This window comes from Aythya marila (genome assembly GCF_965140915.1).
Source record: "Aythya marila genome assembly, chromosome: 5".
Lineage (NCBI taxonomy): Eukaryota > Metazoa > Chordata > Aves > Anseriformes > Anatidae > Aythya > Aythya marila.
The window spans coordinates 41,265,555-41,284,046 of NC_139046.1; the positions used below are offsets into that span (position 1 = coordinate 41,265,555).

General features: G+C 40.0%; 1 protein-coding gene across 1 annotated transcript; it reads left to right on the forward strand.

Moving 5' to 3' along the window:
• Positions 1–13,264: 13,264 nt before the first annotated feature.
• ACTC1 (actin alpha cardiac muscle 1) lies at positions 13,265–18,345 on the forward strand. The gene is made up of 7 exons (XM_082761576.1): positions 13,265–13,416; positions 13,773–13,921; positions 15,016–15,340; positions 15,926–16,087; positions 16,201–16,392; positions 17,485–17,666; positions 18,025–18,345. The coding sequence occupies exons 2-7, from the start codon at positions 13,793–13,795 to the stop codon at positions 18,166–18,168; spliced, it is 1,134 nt and encodes a 377-aa protein (XP_082617702.1). The 5' UTR covers positions 13,265–13,416; positions 13,773–13,792; the 3' UTR covers positions 18,169–18,345.
• Positions 18,346–18,492: the final 147 nt, after the last annotated feature.

Here is an 18,492-nt window from a genome sequence, read left to right on the forward strand (position 1 = left end):
AATCTCACTCCTCTATGGCTTCAGCTGGATGTAGCTTTGCTGAAACCAATAGAACTTTATATGACTTTCAAGCAGATCAGCTTGGAGAATCTGGTTGAGCAAAGTGAGCGTTATTACAACTATTTGATCTTGCTGACACGTATGCCTATGAATGTAGTGTGGTGTAATGTTATCATTTTCAAGCTAGTTTTAATGGTCGTCTGTAAAATTGCATGTCCCAAGATGCCAGTAGGAATGGAGTAATAATTGGAAAATTTGAGGACTATCAGACAGAAGCTTAAAACATTGGAATATTACTTCTAAGATTCATTTTTCATTTTCAGATTGATCAACAGTTTCCTGTTTAGCCTTATATAACATGTTTCATTACCTATCTATAAAAATCTCACAGGAATTTGGGGAGATTAACATTTGCTAGTAAATATGAACTTGGTAATACCAAAGTGGAAAACCTGTGCTTATAGATAGAAAGCTACTAACTTTAGGATAGAAGCAGATTGGTAGCTACCAAACACAATGCATAGTCTAGCTTTTCCTTTTAGTATGTCAAGCTCTATGGACTTGCTTAGTTTATCTGCTTGCAGCCCAACTTATTTAATTTTCAGAATATGCTGAGACATGGTATTTTCAGGATTCATCCTGTTATTTATCTTGAATGTATTTTATACTTGTATTGCATTTCACTCACTTCCTGTTGCTATTGAATTCTATCAACAAAATAATTTCAATCACTTAATTCAATATGTATAGCCCCAAGGTGTTAACTATCCAGTTTCTGCTGGGATTTGCCTTCCTGCAGTTTTATTTGTAGATGACAAATTAAATTAACAGGTTTGTAGGGTATACAGTGATACATAATTAATGCCCAGAGTAAATTAGCTAATTACAGTTAAACTTAATAAATATTTCTTTATTCTTGGGTATTTAGGCCTTTTATTTAAGTATAAATAGTAGTTATGTCCTCCTTAATCTGATAAGAAAGCAATATCCATAGATAGCTATTTGTGGGCTTACTCCAAAGCCTATGAAGACAGTTTATTAACAATTTCAGTGTGGTTTGTATCAACCTCTTAAGCTTTTTTATCATGACTGTCTCTCACACATAAAATAATCTTTCTGAGCTTCTGTAGTTAATGTCCATTTTTCTTGCATTTGGGCACTTAGAACTCATTGCAGTATGATCGGTATAGCAGTGTGGTAGTTAGTGTATGTAATTCCTACAGCAGTCATATAGATAATTTTCATTTGATATGTCATAGGGTCTTCAGTGGGAACCAGCTTGATCATCAATGATAGAAAAAGGAAACAGAACAGATGACTTACAGAAGGTATGGTATTTCTTTTCAGTTTCCAAAAGGTGTGACACGATTTATGTTTTACAAGAGATGACGTATTAACGGCCTTTACCTTTAAGTGTATTTTGAAGCCATCATAGATTTTAATTGCTAGTTCCATGAAATAATTGCAGTATGCTAAAATGCTAGAGGTGCTGAAGTAGTTAATTTTTAGTTGTCTGTCACTCAGACTGAAATCTAGAGAATTGACATAGATGTCTTGGTTCCACCTTAAATGTATGAGATGGTTTAGGCACTGGAACGTGCTAGAAAAAAATGAAGTAATGACGAGACCTTTAGAGGTAATGTATTGGAAGCACTAATCCTGTGATGTGTCTGAAACCCCCCTCCTTTCTGGCATTGGTATGCTTCAGCTGGTGTATCTGGCAGATAGAAGCCCTGCTCGTTTGGGAGACAGAACCTGAAATTCTTGTAGAGTCTGACTGTATCTTTTCCTCCTGAGAATCTATACAGGACTTATTCTTTACTGTTTCTGTCATTGAGTTCATTTTTAAGTGCACCTGGGCATAGAAAAGGAGGTGGAGGTAGAGAAGAGGCAACTGCTTCTCTCTTTTATTACAGATTGGAGTACTCTGCTGGGATGTGCAATATGAATTTAATGCTCTCTTCAGCTCTTAGGTAGCATCCTAAGCACTGTAATGCCTTTGAAGCTTAACAGATAAATTTCTCCATCATTCTGTTAGATGTGGACCTCTGGGTATGAAAAAGCAAAGGGAGAGAATACAAAAGAGATGAAACATGACTCTGTAATCCATTAGGTATACTTGGCTGTAGGTGTCCAGTGCATCTTCTTTATTTTTTTAACCTAATGTTTATGTAAAGCAGGACTCTCCCTCCATTTTCCAGTTAAGTGTTTTGAACCTCAAAGCAGTATTATCAAACTTTATATTGTTTTCCTGATCCTCTGATTTTTGTGTTATTATGCAGAACATCTTCAGTGGGACAGAGTAAGAGGGACTCCTAATAATTTAAAGGCAGCAACTTCATCTCAAAATCCAGTACATGTTCTGAACACTGTTGGGAACTGCCATCATGATGTGTGCCCAGCCTTTGTACTAAGTTATGCTTGACAGAGATACATACAGATTTAAATGCTGAGTATGACTAAGTATGCCACCTAGTAACCTGGTAAAAATTTGGAAGACCTCTTGGTGAAAATATAGGTACCAACAGATGAGCCTGTATGGTTTAGATAATATACATTTTGAACTTAATTTAGACATAGATTTGAATATTTTATATTATTGTGTATTTTGAGATTTATTTTTTTTGCAGAACCATGAATTACACAACTTTATTTTTCGTAAAATAAGTACTTGGCATTTTCATCCTGAGTTTAATAGTCTCTGTTTTATGAACTCACAACAGAAGGAATGATCTGTATCTTATATGACTAACAACAACAGCTTCTGAACAAAGGACACAAAATAATATATACATTGGGTACACGACCAAGACTTTTTAAAATACACTTTCTCTTTGAGCTCTTGCTTCTAAACAAGGAGGAGAAAAGCACTGCAAATGAGTCAGTCTGCCACCTTGAAAACACTTGTGTTTTCTTAATGGACAAGAGGATGATGTCAGGTGTTTCTAATTAGCATCTTGACAGGCAAGCAGCCAGCAATAAGTACTGCATTAGGTTACATTCATTGGGTGCCAGTTCAAGACAGTAATTATGGAATTTCAGGATAGATTGGTTTTGTGGCCAGTTGAACCTGAATGTAGTAGTTTCCATGCATATCAGAGAGCAGTGAGAGCTGGCTATTCCCTAGAAGATGGGGAGCCACAGGGAACAACATAGGTGGTGCAGGGCAGGGATCTTTCCAGGTAGGTCCCGGGCTCAAGAGAGGCTCAGGACAGGTGTGGAAACGGTGGTTATCTGATCCAGGTCCAAGCAAGAGTCCAGATGGAGTATCCATACTCCATAATGGAGTATCCTGGTGATAAGTCAAGTCTGATGTCAAGCTGGGAAGTCCATCTGCTGGGCAGATCCACTGGTGTCCAGCAGGCCCTTAACAACGAGACCAGACTGAGACACAAAATTCAGGTGGGGATCAAGAACAAGGATAGTGAGGGAAAACAGGCTCAGACATGGCCTTGGGAGGGGATGTGGCTGGACAGGGTCATGGGCTGAGGTTGGCACATCCCCATCCCCATAGGTTGCCCCGGTTGGAGGGGCCCGTGGCTGGGCAGAGCAGTGCTGTGGATCTGGAGCCTGGCTCTGCCACAGCGTCATTGGGACAGGGGCTGATGGCCCCAGGGCTGATGTGAGGGCCTGTGCACGGCCAGGGTGGGGGGAACCCAGGGGCTGCTGGGCAGCCATAGTATGGGCTGAAAGTGCCCTCAAAGCCATGGCAGATATGGTCTCCAAGCGTCATGCAGTTAAGCAAAGTTAAGTAAACATGCTATCTTTATTTTCCCTTTAGCTCTGTCAGTCAGTCTGAATATAGTTTGAATCCCTAGAAACCTTGGTCCTCGTTATCTCTAGTGGAAGATAATGCCAGTGCCAGCCCCCATCTGTGTGCCAGTGTTCTGTGTAAAATATAGCTGATTTAGTACTTAGCAACCTCATTCTGCATGCAAGTTTTCCTTTTATTTACTGAGTTTAACTGAGTTCCTTGTTCTAGGGCCATTTTTTCTCATTTTGAAGGGCAGTACACTCTGAGTTTTCGTGCATGTCAAGCTTTGTCAGATATCTGTCCAATATCTTGGTCTAGCCAAGACATTTTGCACTGAGAAACTGTCATTTTTCAGGAGTGTAATTCAGGAGGCAACAACGTGGCCTGTAGTTTTGGTACTGTTTTGCAAAATAGAAAAGTATCTAGATTTTCTTTGTGGTGACTGCCTTTGGTTGTGTTCTGTGTATTATTTTAGGAGTTATTTAATGGGGAGGTAATCCCTTTATGAACCATTAAACTGACCCCCCCCCCTTTTTTTTTCCTGAACACCTACTATGCTTAAGGCAACAGACTAAAAATGTATTTTCAGCAACATTTTCCCCAAACGACTTAAATGGTGAACTTCTTGCCAATGAGATTTTCACTGATGCCATCTGGTACTTCCTCTGACCTTGAGTCACTGAGATTTTAGGTAAGAAGTGACCTATTCTTTAAATCTTCATTTAACCTTTCAATTCTAACACACTTTTTCAGATTTTTTTTTTTTTTTCCCAGGCTTTGTAATGGTTCCCCTGAGTCAATCGTTTTTCCCAGATTCAAGAGTTTCTGCCTGGGCCATTCTTACAGGAAGAATTTCAAACACCAATTTTACCTATGCCTGAGAGATTTTTCAAATGCAAGAGTATGTGGCTCCACAGCTCTTATTTTATCTGCAGGACACATTGAACATCTTTATATGAAATACTAATTTAAATTTGACTTTAAACAGTTTAGGATTATTTAGCTGTTGATTTGTTTTTGTTTAATGTCGGGTCTCAGTGAATCTTAACACCAACCTAGTCTTTTTATAGCACAGGAATAATTTACCGGACAAACTGTGAGATTCTAAAATAAAATGTATGTTTACTCAGGAAAAAATCCAAGTATTTTTATTTTACATAATTTCATTGTCTTCAATATCAGTACTTTAGTATGAAATTATGGATCTGGCCTGCAGGTCCACTGACTGCATATCTAGTCAAATTCAGGAAAAAAAATGAAGTTAAAAGTTGAGATAAGCCCATAAATAAATTGAAATAATATGTTGGCTGACAGATTTTGTTCAGGTGAAATATACATGAGTTTTACTTGAAAATGTGACACCAGTATTTTGGTATCTCATCACATGATTAATATTAAAGTTTGTTTGTTTTTTTTTTTATACATTACCTTTCAAAATGTCATACAGTCTAATGAAGGTGCATTTCTAGCAAGTAGTACAAAGAAAATAGTGCAGAATTTTTGACTGACTGACATCATTGTATCTCTGTTGAATGTGAAGAAAAAAAAGTGCCATTCTATTATAAGCAAGAAAATACAAAAACAAGACAGCCAGAAGGACTCAAGTGAAAGAAAAATCACACCCGATTCACATCTATATATCAAGCATAAGTAATTACAAAGTTGACTGAGCCAGTAATGGGTCTTCCTGTGTTAAGGATGGCTTAAGTAGAATGAATTGTTCCAGTTAATTTGAAATCAAATTCTTGTTCATTTGAAATCAAGCATTCTATTCTAGAGGTACCCAGAAACACCCCTACATTTTTCTGTGATAGTTATGAACCATGTTAAGCAAAGTGTGAAATCCTTTAATTATTTACAGGAAACGTATAGAAGAGACAGTACAAACTTCTTGCTAATGCCTTGGCAAATGCTTAGCCTTGTCCAAAACAAAGCTTCTTTACAAGAAAAATGAGGTAGACCCTGATTAGTTTTCTTCAGTAGATAAAATAATACTAGTAGAAAACATTCCCCAATGTCATTCTAGAATACTATTTAGGAAATTATTAAACCCTACAAGTAATCCCCTTTTATTGCCTTCAAATTGTTTCCATCGCCAAGCATTCTAGAATGGCTCAAAATGTGGTTTTGCTATTTTCACTTCAGTTGAACTCTGCTTCTTATCTATGGTATTTTTTCACCCTGTGTGTACTCAATAGGATTAGCTTAGAAAATGCTCTCTGAGATCTGAAAAATCTGTTATGTACATGTTAGTACTGTTACCATGTTACACATTTTATTGTTAAAATGACAAATGTCTGTCTGGTATGAAATCTTCTGAATTGTACTCAACGTGTTATGAGAATTTTGGACTGAAATGAAGACTACATTACTGAAGATTTAACGTGTTATAGGAAATTATTTTTGGAAATATTTGTATATTCTTTATAAAACATACTATGCAACTAATCATTCACAAAAGCCAGTAGAAAAGAAAAAGTATCCTATCTGTTACCAGCACAAAAATATCTACTCATATTATGATGCCACCATGAAAGAAAAAATTTTGGTCCAGTGTTTGCATTATCTCTCTCCTCAATTCTAATTGAACATAAAGAGAAATAAATTGAAAAAGTAGATAAAATTTGCATTTGCACCACAATATGTAGCAACAATATATACACTTACATCTATGGTATGTTTTTCTTATTGCATGAAGTCTTTTTATCAAACTGCTTTGTGGAAAAAAAAAAAACAGTTTTGTCTACACTCCTACAAACTTCTAGCTAGTCACTTAATACTTGAGGGATCCAAATGGTCAGCAAGACCCCAAAGAAACTTTATTTTGATGATCAAAATCCTAGTAATTTTTCCATCCTTTGAAAAAGGTGAGATTAAAATATTTTTCTACTGAATATGGCTAAAAGGTAAAAACTCTGAAAATACTCAGAAACAGCAAATATAGTTTTTGTCAATTAAATGTTTTGTTTTGTGATTATGATTTATTATTTAGTTTTACAATTACTTGTGACTTACATTTCATTTGTGATGATTCAGATACTGTCTTTCTGAAAAATAAATCTATAGTTTTCATTTTTTTCTTTCTATAGCAGCACTCATCAGACTTGTAAAATGGAATTTCTTCAGATGGATGTATTTATCAATTGTGGCTTTTTTTTTTTTTTTTTTTTTTTTTTTTCTGATTCAGAGAGCCTATTCCTATTTGAGAACAAATTCATTAAAAGTTCCTTAGCTAGAATTCAATTTGGATAGACAGCTTTGCTGTTGCTTTTCCTGTAATTCTGAGACATCTGTCGCTGATTCTGAAAAATAGAAGGCAGCTGAGAGGCAATCTGGAAAAGCACACAAGGCTTTCCAGCAGCTGGTAGATTCAGGTTCTTTTTGTTTCAGATTACTGAACTCTGTGCATTGTAGTGGATTTCAAATGACAGCTCATACAGATTGGTGAGACCAAAGTAATGCGGTAGGTTATAAATAAGACAATCCTAAGCAATATGCCAGTAAAGAAAAGATACATGTATTAGATTTCATCTTCTTACAACTGCATGTTAGATGGGGAAGAATAAAAGTATGTTTCTTTTTCTCTGGAAAACTTTCCCTAAACAATTTGAGTCCTCATTTCTTTTATCTTCTCATCATCTTATATAGATGACTGCACACAACAATCTACAAGAGAGCATAAGGTTCTCAAATATGTAAAAAGATGGGAATTACATGAGGAGGAGGATGAAATAGAAGATGGGGGAACGTGATAAAATCATAAATAAAAAAGGGGAACTCAATGAAGGGGAGGAATGTTAGAAGCAGTGAAGAAGGGAAGAGATCCAGTTCCTACTATGAAACAGCCTGAAAAGTTTTTAGAAACTGGCTTTGACCTGAATTACTACAGGTGGCTGTGAATCAGAGACCTTGTAAAAGGACTTGGAGTAGAGAAATAAATTAAATTTAAAGGTTACAGCAGAGTGCTAGAAACACCACCAGAAGAGGTCATTGGTAATAGATTTGCAACTGCTCATGGCAGTGGTATGGTAGCAGTTGTGATGCTAAATTTGAAAAGCAATACACAGATAGGCTATGAGGTCCCGATTACTTTCTATAGACTGTGACAGGTGCAGAATCTATGGCAAAAAAACAGGAGCACAATGAACTTGGAGGAGACTAAAGGTGGACTGAGACATAAATCAGGGTGAGGAAGTGCATTTGGCTGCCACTTCTGGAGTCTCTCTTGCTTTCTTGTCTTCTCGCTGTTGTGTAATTGATCTCCTTTGTCATCTTTAAGTATGTAGGTATTAATCTGCATAATTCATATTACAAATGAAATACCTGCTAAGGTCCCATGTCACTCCAATATGCTTGCTGGGTAAGCGTTTTGCAAATTTCAGCTTTTTGCAGTCACATATAAAAAGGGGATGCAGTTTAAATAAAATTATTACATGTTTTAATTGGCTGGGTAGAATTTAGCCTTAAGAGTTGGTATTTTTTGTAAATATTCCTCATATAAAAGAACTTCAAACCACTCTTGCTACATCTAGCAAGTGCCCATTGCCTTTGGATTTGTTATTTGTTGATACTGTACTAACAGGCAGACACTCCTCAAGTGATGATACTGAACAAACATCTACAAAGGTGTTTTTCATGTCTCATCTTTTCTGGTGTTCAGGTCAGATTTTTTTAATTTTTTTTTCTAAGTAAAAAAACAACCACCACCACCAGCAACAAAAACAGCTGAAATGAGACTTAGAGTCTGTTAGAAAAACTGCCTGTCAACATTCTCATGTAAGGCAGGTAATCTCTTAGAGACACTGCACAGGACTGGCAACTGAGATACATGCTGCAAACAGCTGAAGTGTTTGGGATGTATTTCTGTCCTCTAGAACTACTCTGTGTCCTTCAATGCATACAACAGCCTGAGGAGACTAAACTATAGCAGTTTCCCCAGGCTGTATTTTATTTCAGAGCAGCCTGAAGTCTTCACAGTATGAAAAGCTAACATCCTACTCATCATACCTGCTATGCTGTGGCTCGTGAGAAACCAGCACCTTGGGAAGCAAGAAATTTATCCTGTGCTGGCCCAGTGTTTTTAGAGTCTCTGGGCTCTCCCTAAGTCCTTTCTGCTGCAAAGGGGCTATGGGAATGAGAGTCTCTGCCTTTCTTTGTAAGTGACAAGCAGCAAGTAATGATTCATGATGGTCAGACACAGCATAAACTCTTTTCATCTCCATTTACGTTGCCTGTTCCTACTTCTCTCAGCCTCCTAACAAGACGCTTTAGCTGCATCTTTACCTCCCAGTGCACACCTCATTATTCTATCATCTCAGAGCACACTTAAGATGTTTTAGGTTAATTATAGATGTGCAGCAGTACATGAGTGAGTGAGAGAAAGAGACACAAAGAGATGATAACAGCTTGCAACTATGTGAAGGCTTTAAATGCTGAGAAGACAAGGAATGTATTAAGTATGACACAGGCTATCACTAGGGTGAGTGAGACATAACTAAGAAGAGGAAATATTCAATGAATTCTCTAGAGAAGTTTGCCTGACCGTATGGTAATTAAATTGGGAAACTATCATCTAGCTGAAGAGGAGAAAGATTTCTTATTTTGGAGTTTCAAAATCTGACTGAAAATTTGTAATAGAATTTCACGGGGAACAACTTTAGCTTGTTGGTGGAGACTGCAGATTATGGCTTCTCTGTTTATCTGCATAGCACAGAGACATCTTCATAGCATAGATAACCACGTTTGACTCCTTCATGACAGTGACTCATTCATCACAGTGATATTCATGATATATATTGTATGTTTAACATCAGGACTCCTGCCCATCAATAAGACTCCTACTGCAATGCTTCTTATATTTCTAAAGCACGTATCACTCAAAACAGCTGTCATGAGACAAAATAGAACCTGTCAGAGTGGTATTGGCTTCTTATTTCTGAAAAAATAAAATTCCTTCCAAAGATTACACTGGCCTGAGGCTTAAAAGAGGTAACATTTGGCTCTGTGCTAGGACAGATTTTATATGTCATGATCCATTGGATCTAGAAATAGCAGATTTGAAGTGAGAACAGAAGTCTTCTGTTCTAAGACCTACTAGGTCAGGATATGCTGTACTGTGAAATCAAAATAATGCTGTGGTTTGATATGTTATGAAAAGTTATTGTTTTTACTGGAACAACCTCAGATAATAAAAGAACAATGTGAAAGAAAGACTATACACGCTTTCATTTTCTGATTGCAGTTTTAACTACTGTAAAAAATCTGAAGTCAGTGGTAGAGTTTGATGCTTTGAAGTTTGAAGAATTAGGGCTTTACTTTTAAGATATTTCTTTTCCTTTCATTCAAAAGCTGAATTGTGATTGTGAGAATTTCGGGGAATTGTAAGATTACAGTGTATTTTTTTATTTTTTTTTAATTTGTATTTTTAGCATGCAGAGATAAGAGCTAATAATCCACCATTTGTGTTCTGTTGGCTCTAGTCACAGCAGTGCCTTGTTAGTTAAGTAACACATCCAGTTTTGCCTGTGTGCATATATCACACATAGTACTTGCGCTACACCACTAATATTGCGTAGGCATTGAGACCTCATGTTCCTGAGTGTTCGAGCTATTTTAGGATATGTGCAACTTAGGTCCACTGCAGATCTGCCTGCAGTCCTAACACCCCATACTGCTGTTTTTTCCTTTGTTGCTGGGGTGCCTCCCAGTTATGTCCATGAGAAATGTAAACAGCATGTTGGGACCCTGGTCTGTCAGATGCTACAGTATTTTTCCTCTGGATGATCTGTAACACACTTCAGTGGGTTCTTCTTTCTTTGTTTGCTTGTTTTGTTTATTTGAGGTTGTTAAAGCACTTTGGTACAGAAAGCAAAGATTGTTTTGGCCAAAGGTATAAGTTTATCTGAGGACTTTTCAAATGGCTTTTTGAAAGCAGATGTGATTTTGGATTTATGTGCATCGTGTTCTGCTCTTTTCATTTGACCTTGCAGTATACAGAAAGGAGAGACAGAGAGAGATGGGAGGAGAGAGACTGATGAGCTCTCAAGTGCATGAGGATCTGAGATGTAAATCCTCCTGGATTAGAAATCTAAAACTGGAGGAAAGGGTAGAGAAAGACAATATTGAGTTATAAAGGAAACTAGAAAATACAGGCTGTTTTGTGTCACTTCTGCAGCAAGAGCTGGCTTTGTCTCAGTTTCAATAGAGTCTCTCTCTCTAGCCAAAGGGAATGTAGGATGTGGCAGGGAGGGTCTGATTGGGGAGGAATTCAATGCAGATATCAGCAGCAGGCTTCTATGTAAATACTGTAACACCTCGGAATGGAGGAACAGCTGAGATAACACTGTAAACTAATCTCTAGTGCCGGTGAGGCTGGCCAATCCCTTATGTTATACAGTTTCTGTAGAAAAGATGTGCTAGGAGAAAAAAAAAAAAATATATATATATATATATATGTGTGGCAATTTCTGATAGATTAAAATGTACTTTTTTTTTTTTTTTTTTTTTTTTTTTTTTAATTAAAGCAGTGTATGGCATTTTTTTGGCCTGAATTGGCTTAAATTGCATACTCTCTGCATACGTAGCCTGTGATATACAGCTTGGCATATATATATATATATATATGAATTCTTATATAAACGGGCATTGCTATCACCAAGAATATATATATATATTTTACCCCATGTCTGATCAATTTAGATAGATACAGACTCACTCGGAGTCCTTATCCCACCACTATTGATTTTGGGTGATTTTTCATCAATAGCAGAAAACTAAGAGACAAGATTTGCCCAGAGCAGTAGTGCTGGATCACAGACCTTCCCTGCTTTGACCTTGTTAGGTCACTGTTTCACAGTCTGACACCTTCCCTTCTCAGGTTGGTGAGGGGAAAAATAAATAAAATGCATATAATATATATATTTATTTATATATATATACATATATAAAACACACAGACACATCTTTATACACAAATAGTGCCTCACCTGAAACAGGTTGTCTCCTTGGGGCATTTAAAGAAAAGCAGGAGCTAACAATGGCCAAGAAGTTTGTTGCAACATCTGCTTCAGAGTCATGTTCATAACTGGGCACAACCCCAAGATAAACTGGGGCTAGGGTGGAGCTAATCACCTCATTAATTGTGTTAGAAATGAGGAAACTGATTCCACTATCTCCAATTTCAGAAGAAATTAAAGTTCAAGAGACTCTGACGCCCCCTTTGGATACTGCTTAGAAATGAGAAGCAGTTTCCAGTTCTTGTACCTTTTGTTAGAGCCTAATCACAGTGCAAGGACAGCTCTTAAACTGAAAAACTCCAAGTTCCCCAAATCGCAGGTTGTGTTGCATTCACAGGCTCTTTGCTTTCAGCTCACTGAAGACATATACAATCATGTGATGGATGTCACGCCTTGCAGACATCTAATTAACTTGACCGGTGTTTAAGCAATTGACCTAGTTGACTGTGTTCCCCTCTTGACTTTTACATCCCACCCTCGCCTTCTACCCCAAACCTCGATTATTTTGCTTCTGTGTCTTACACAAGCAGGCACTGGGTGGTTCACATGCTGCATGCCCGAAGGACGCTGTACTCTGTGTTATAACGCAGCTCCTATGGGACACACGTTGACAACCTCTGCTTTTGCATACCAGGCCAAGCCCACTCAAGGGATGCCTCTCCTGTCTATTTTTAACTGGGGGGAAAAAAAAAAAAAAAAAAAAGAACAAAAAAAAAGAACAAAAAGCAAAAACCAACAAAACCTTTGAAGATACATGGATTTTCTAGGTTCCATGGTTAGAACAAATTATCAATGTGGATGTTTCAACAGCCGAGCAGGAAAACAACTGCCACATTACATTAATAACACCGCTCTTTTTTTTTTTTTTGGTCCAAGCTATTCCCATCTTTCCACCTCTGCCTTACACATATCGCTACGCATTACTGGCCCAGCGTGCATTTCAGGAGCAAACCTGGAGAATTTAAGTATCTGCATGTTAATGTAAATGAACAGCTCCTGCTTTGCGCTGTAGATGTTGCCAGCCCAAAGCTGACAGAAGCACGAGCTTTTTGCCTGCGTGTGTTCATCAAGGTTCAAAAGAAATTGTGTGCTCTGCTCCTTCCTGAGGAGACGTGCATCAGTGGGTACCACCAAAGTGGTAACTCTTGGGCTGTCGTTTAAACAGCAGCTTGGCCAGATTTGGGTTTTCACGGAGAAAAGAAATAAACGAAAGGCAAGACCCCAGCATCCTCAGCACCTGGAAGGGGACACTAGCAGGCCCACCTGGGCTGGGCAGCGGGAGGGCGCACAGCCCGGGGGCCACACACGGGAGCCTGCGGGCCACACAGGGGGGCCGAGGGCCTCCCTCATGGGCCTCCCTCCCTCTGTCGGCGTCCCCCCGGCAGCCCGGTGCCGGCCCTATTTGGCCATGCGGCGGCCGGGGCCGCGCAGCCCTGCGCCTGCCTTACATGGGCCGTGCGGCCGCACCGCGCCTTGCTCCATTCATGGCCGCGCCGCGCCGCCATGTCGCGGCGCCGGCCAAATAAGGAGACGGCGGCGGCCCCGGCCCCGGCCCGCCGCGGCCCCGGCCCCGACGGCAGCTATAAAGTGGCGGCTCTCGGCCGGGACGACACCCAGCCTCCGCTCGGCAGCCCCCCCGCCGCTCCGGTGAGTAGCGCTGAGGGACGAGGAGGCTCCCTCACCGCCCCCTTCCTTCCCCGGGCAGCGCCCGCCCCGGGCAGCGCCCGCCGCCCGACGGGGCGCGACGCTTCCGTTGAAGTCCGTGCCCCGGGGAGATGCCCTGTGTTAGCGGCCTGAAAGCCTCACGGGGGGGGGGGCTTTACGAGGCGGCTGATGGAGCCCCAGAGCGTGGCCGAGTCCCGCAGCACCCTCCCGGGACCTCCCGCTTCCGCCGCGCCGGGGAGGTGCCGGGCGCCCACGGCCGGTCGGGGGTCGGGGTTGGGGTCCGGGTCCGCGCTGCCGTGCCCGCAGGGGTCTGGAGGCGCCGCCGCGCTGTTTTGCAGGTCCGCGCCGCTCAGCTACGATGTGTGACGACGAGGAGACCACCGCGCTGGTGTGTGACAACGGCTCGGGGCTGGTCAAGGCGGGCTTTGCCGGAGACGATGCCCCCAGGGCCGTTTTCCCGTCCATCGTGGGCCGCCCCCGGCACCAGGTAAATGCCCGGCCCTCCGACGGCACCGGGGCTCGCCCCGCTCCCCAGGGGTCACCTCACCTCTCAGTTCTTCTGTCCTGCACCTAACACTCTGCCTTTCCTCCGCTCACACCTTGTACTCGCACTGCTGACGCCTTTCCAGTTCTTTCTGGGGCTTCCCTGAATTCCCCTCTTTGGTTCTCCGTTGTCTCCTTTCTATTGCTATCTCCCTTTGCCCCGGCTATTTCAGACTCATCAGCTTCCCTTCACTCTCACCCAGTCCTCTCTCCTAATGAGCCCAAACCCAGCATCATATAAAGCTGCTGCCCGCTCCATGCCTTAAGCCAGATGTGCTGCTGGTGTTAGCGCAAAGGTGTCTCTGTTGGCCCAATTCGTGCACGAAGCTGTTTGTATAAGGCCCTTCCCACCCATCTGATGCAGTGTCCCATGTACCAAACTCTTGAATCTCCTCTCTGATTGTCTGTCTCTGATCTTCCCTTCTTACCACCTTCTAAGTCTCCTTTTTTCTGTTCCCATTTCATTCTTCCCCTATTTTGTGACAAGTCTTTCAGCATATAGAAAACGGCACTCTTTGTCCTACAGTTTCCATGTTAAAAAGTTTGTCTTTTATACTATTATTTAAAACATCTGGAATTAATATTCTGTTCTTGCGAGTACTTTGCTGTTGAGCCATCATAGCAATAAAGCCATTTTGACTGTGTCTTTTTTCACTAGAAGACTTAATTCCACTCCCTATCTTTATGTTGATAAACTCTCTTTGTACATATCTGTATCTGTATTTTCTTGCTCATGATATTGTGCAGTTTACCATCAGTCAAACTTTTAGACCACAAGAGGTAATTGAAAATAAATGGTGTTTTAAACAAAAAGGGGGAAAATGCTTTCATCTGATTAAAGGAAAACAGATTTTGAGAGAGAACTTCAAATTCTGTTGACTTAATATTTTAGTGAAGCGCATTTTTCCTAAACAAGCTTTCAGTGGCACAAATGTTTGTACTTTTCTGGCAAATAGCATAGTTGTCTGAGGTGTAATTGTTTGGGCTCTGTAATGTTGTCTTCCTCAAATCATGCTTTTCTGTATTTTCTTCTTTTAGGGTGTTATGGTTGGCATGGGTCAAAAAGATTCCTATGTGGGTGATGAAGCACAGAGCAAAAGAGGTATCCTGACTTTGAAATATCCCATTGAACATGGCATCATCACCAACTGGGACGATATGGAAAAGATCTGGCACCACACGTTCTACAATGAACTCCGCGTGGCCCCTGAGGAACACCCCACCTTGCTCACAGAAGCCCCCTTGAACCCTAAAGCTAATCGTGAAAAGATGACCCAGATAATGTTTGAGACCTTCAATGTACCTGCCATGTATGTGGCAATCCAGGCTGTCCTGTCCCTCTATGCCTCCGGTCGTACAACAGGTAAAATAAACATACCATTTAGATTTTTTTTTCATTCAGGACCCCCAGCTCTCCCTTCCTTCCCACTCCAAACATGAAGAAAAAAAAATCAAATTTGCAGACTTTTTTTTAAGATTATAGTGACTAAAAATAACATTATCAGAAAAGATAGTGCAAAACAGTCTTTGGAAAGAACAGTCCATGGATTTGTCTGCATTGTGATGTGAACAAGAAAACATTACTATGAAGATACTGCAGTTAACATGAGTATTACACCAAAAGATGCCCTTTACTGGATCAGGACAATCGCTGTCACAAGCACACTTGGTGCTCAGTGTTGTAGTAGAAGGCTGTTCATATGGATTAGCTTAAAATCCATACAGAACAACTCTTTCATGGGAATGTTTGACCAAATGGGCAATGTCCATGTAAGCAAATGCAAAAGCAAATGTATGGCAGTAACTGCCTAAAACAGAATGATGCTGCTTTATGCTGCCTGAAAAATGCTATGTTTTGTTTTCAGTGTTACTGCTCACTGTGTTGTAAGGGTTTGAAGCATTTCATAGGTGATTGATTCTAACTGGTCTCTGACAATTTCTCTCCCAGGTATTGTTCTTGACTCTGGTGATGGTGTCACCCACAACGTACCTATTTATGAAGGTTATGCTTTGCCTCATGCTATCATGCGCCTGGATCTGGCTGGCAGGGATCTGACCGACTACCTCATGAAGATCCTCACGGAGCGTGGCTATTCCTTTGTGACAACAGGTCGGTCCTCCAGCTTTGCCCTTTTGTGAAATTCCTCATGTCTCCCTTGACCCATCTTCTTCCTCTAGTGTTTTGTTTCTCCAGACCTTGATTTGATTTCTATGTATCTACAGCTGAACGTGAGATTGTTCGTGATATCAAAGAAAAACTGTGCTATGTTGCACTGGACTTTGAGAATGAAATGGCCACTGCTGCCTCTTCCTCCTCTCTGGAGAAGAGCTATGAATTGCCTGATGGTCAAGTGATCACAATTGGTAATGAACGTTTCCGCTGCCCTGAAACCTTATTCCAACCATCTTTTATCGGTAAGTTTTCCCAGGAAATTCTCCTTTCAGTAGGAGGTATGAATGAATCACAAGATCTAGAAGGTGCCCCACTCCCCTTCTTCTTTATCTAAATTTGGCACAAAACCAAACTTAAATAGGGAGTTAGATTTTCTGCTCCCTGTTAGCTCTGCATAATGTGATTACCAGCTGGTAATTAGCTGAGCTGTGGGCTCTCATTGCAACTTTTAGACCAGGTTTTAGACTTACAATTTTTTAGTGAAAAAATATACATTTGTAATATTGTCATGTTGCTAATGACAAGAGCAGCTTTCAATGCTGTGTTTGTAAAGCTTACACTTACACCACTATTTGACTCCACAAAGAGGTAAAATGTCTGGGAGAGAGTAAGATGGAATGTGTATTTACACGAACTGAAATCAAACATTGACATGGCCAAGATGGCTGTCTTTGCTGCTTGTGGGTGCAGCTGACAGATAATAGCAAATGCTTACATTGTAAGTACTGAGCAACAAATGCAGTTGTTCATCAGCTGACATCTTACTGTATATCTAGTGTCAACTCTTTCAGGAAGCACCTGTTAAAATTATAAATTGGAATGCAACCTACAAACACTTGCTTCTGGTTTCTTTTTACTTATCACCAAGTACTTATAAATATCCTGGCGTATGTCTCAGTTATCTCTTCCCTTGATGTTTACAAATGGCATAGATTCTGAATTTCAGGTAGGCTGAAGAAAGGAAATTACTAGTGTCTTTTTTTAGTTCTACTTTGACTGTTTTCACTTTCTTATTGCCATTCTTACTATATTCAACTGATGCTTTTATTGAGACTGACAAAGACCAATACTCATGTTTTCTGTTATATATAACTTGCTCCCATCAGTATATAGTAAATGAATTTATCTTGTGTCTACCTCTTACTGTATGTTGTGCGTCTCCTTTGCACATGCATTATGATTCTTAACTTTTCTAAAATAATACTTGTACTGGTAAGTAATTTTGCAACAGAAAAATTAATAGAAGCTCATATTAGTAAAGAGGGGAAATACCAAGAATTCTTTTCACAAAGACCTCATGTATAATTTACTGATCTGCTGTTTTTCTTCTCAAGGTATGGAATCTGCTGGTATTCATGAAACTACCTACAACAGCATCATGAAGTGTGATATTGATATTCGTAAGGACCTGTATGCTAACAATGTCCTCTCAGGTGGTACAACGATGTACCCTGGTATTGCTGATCGCATGCAGAAAGAAATCACTGCGCTTGCTCCTAGCACTATGAAGATCAAGGTGAGGACTTTGTATTATAATATATGGATAAGGATGGGGAAAATGTCCTTGTCATTAAATTGGGATATAGGAACAAGTCAAAAGTGAGATCATCAGCTGATGGACAAATGAGAAGTTTTTCCTTTTAATCAACATAATTATATTAATGAGAAACAAATGTTGGAAAACAGGCAAGTTGGTCTGTAAATTTTCTTAAAGAATATTACATAAATTGCTTCAGCTGTTGAAGATCAGTATGCTATATCAGAGAGGCTCATACTTAAAGAAACACCTAGCAATTTGGTATGCTTGTGGTGTGGGCTGATTGTGCAGTAACGGAACTGTTAACAGGGGATTTTGCTGTTTCTCTTCATCCTAGATCATTGCCCCACCTGAACGCAAATACTCTGTATGGATTGGTGGCTCCATTCTAGCATCTCTGTCCACCTTCCAGCAAATGTGGATCAGTAAACAGGAGTACGATGAAGCCGGTCCATCCATTGTCCACCGCAAGTGTTTCTAAGCACTTTTCCCTCAATTTACTTCCCACTCAGGATGACGACAATATGCTTCTTGGAGTCTTCTGGCATCCCTTCCTGAACTCTTCAGTCATTGTACAGTTTGTTTACACACCCGTGCAATTTATTTGTGCTTCTAATATTTATTGCTTTATAAATAAAGATCTGGGACTTGCAACCTACACATGCTTCTTCTTCTTCTTTTTTTTTAATTATTTTTTTATTTTTTTATTTTAAGTGTTTAAATGGTTACAAAAATGAGTCTAAACACCCTGGGATTTGGAAACTACCGTCAAACCTGTCAATCCCTTCACTGCATGCGTCTTCTT

Excerpts from the sequence above, each read along its gene's own strand:
- ACTC1 (XM_082761576.1), top strand. The coding sequence starts at position 13,793 with ATGTGTGACGACGAGGAGACCACCGCGCTGGTGTGTGACAACGGCTCG. Across the intron at positions 16,393-17,484 it reads ATTCCAACCATCTTTTATCG|GTATGGAATCTGCTGGTATT; the intron begins GTAAGTTTTCCC and ends TTTCTTCTCAAG. Across the intron at positions 17,667-18,024 it reads CTAGCACTATGAAGATCAAG|ATCATTGCCCCACCTGAACG; the intron begins GTGAGGACTTTG and ends TCTTCATCCTAG.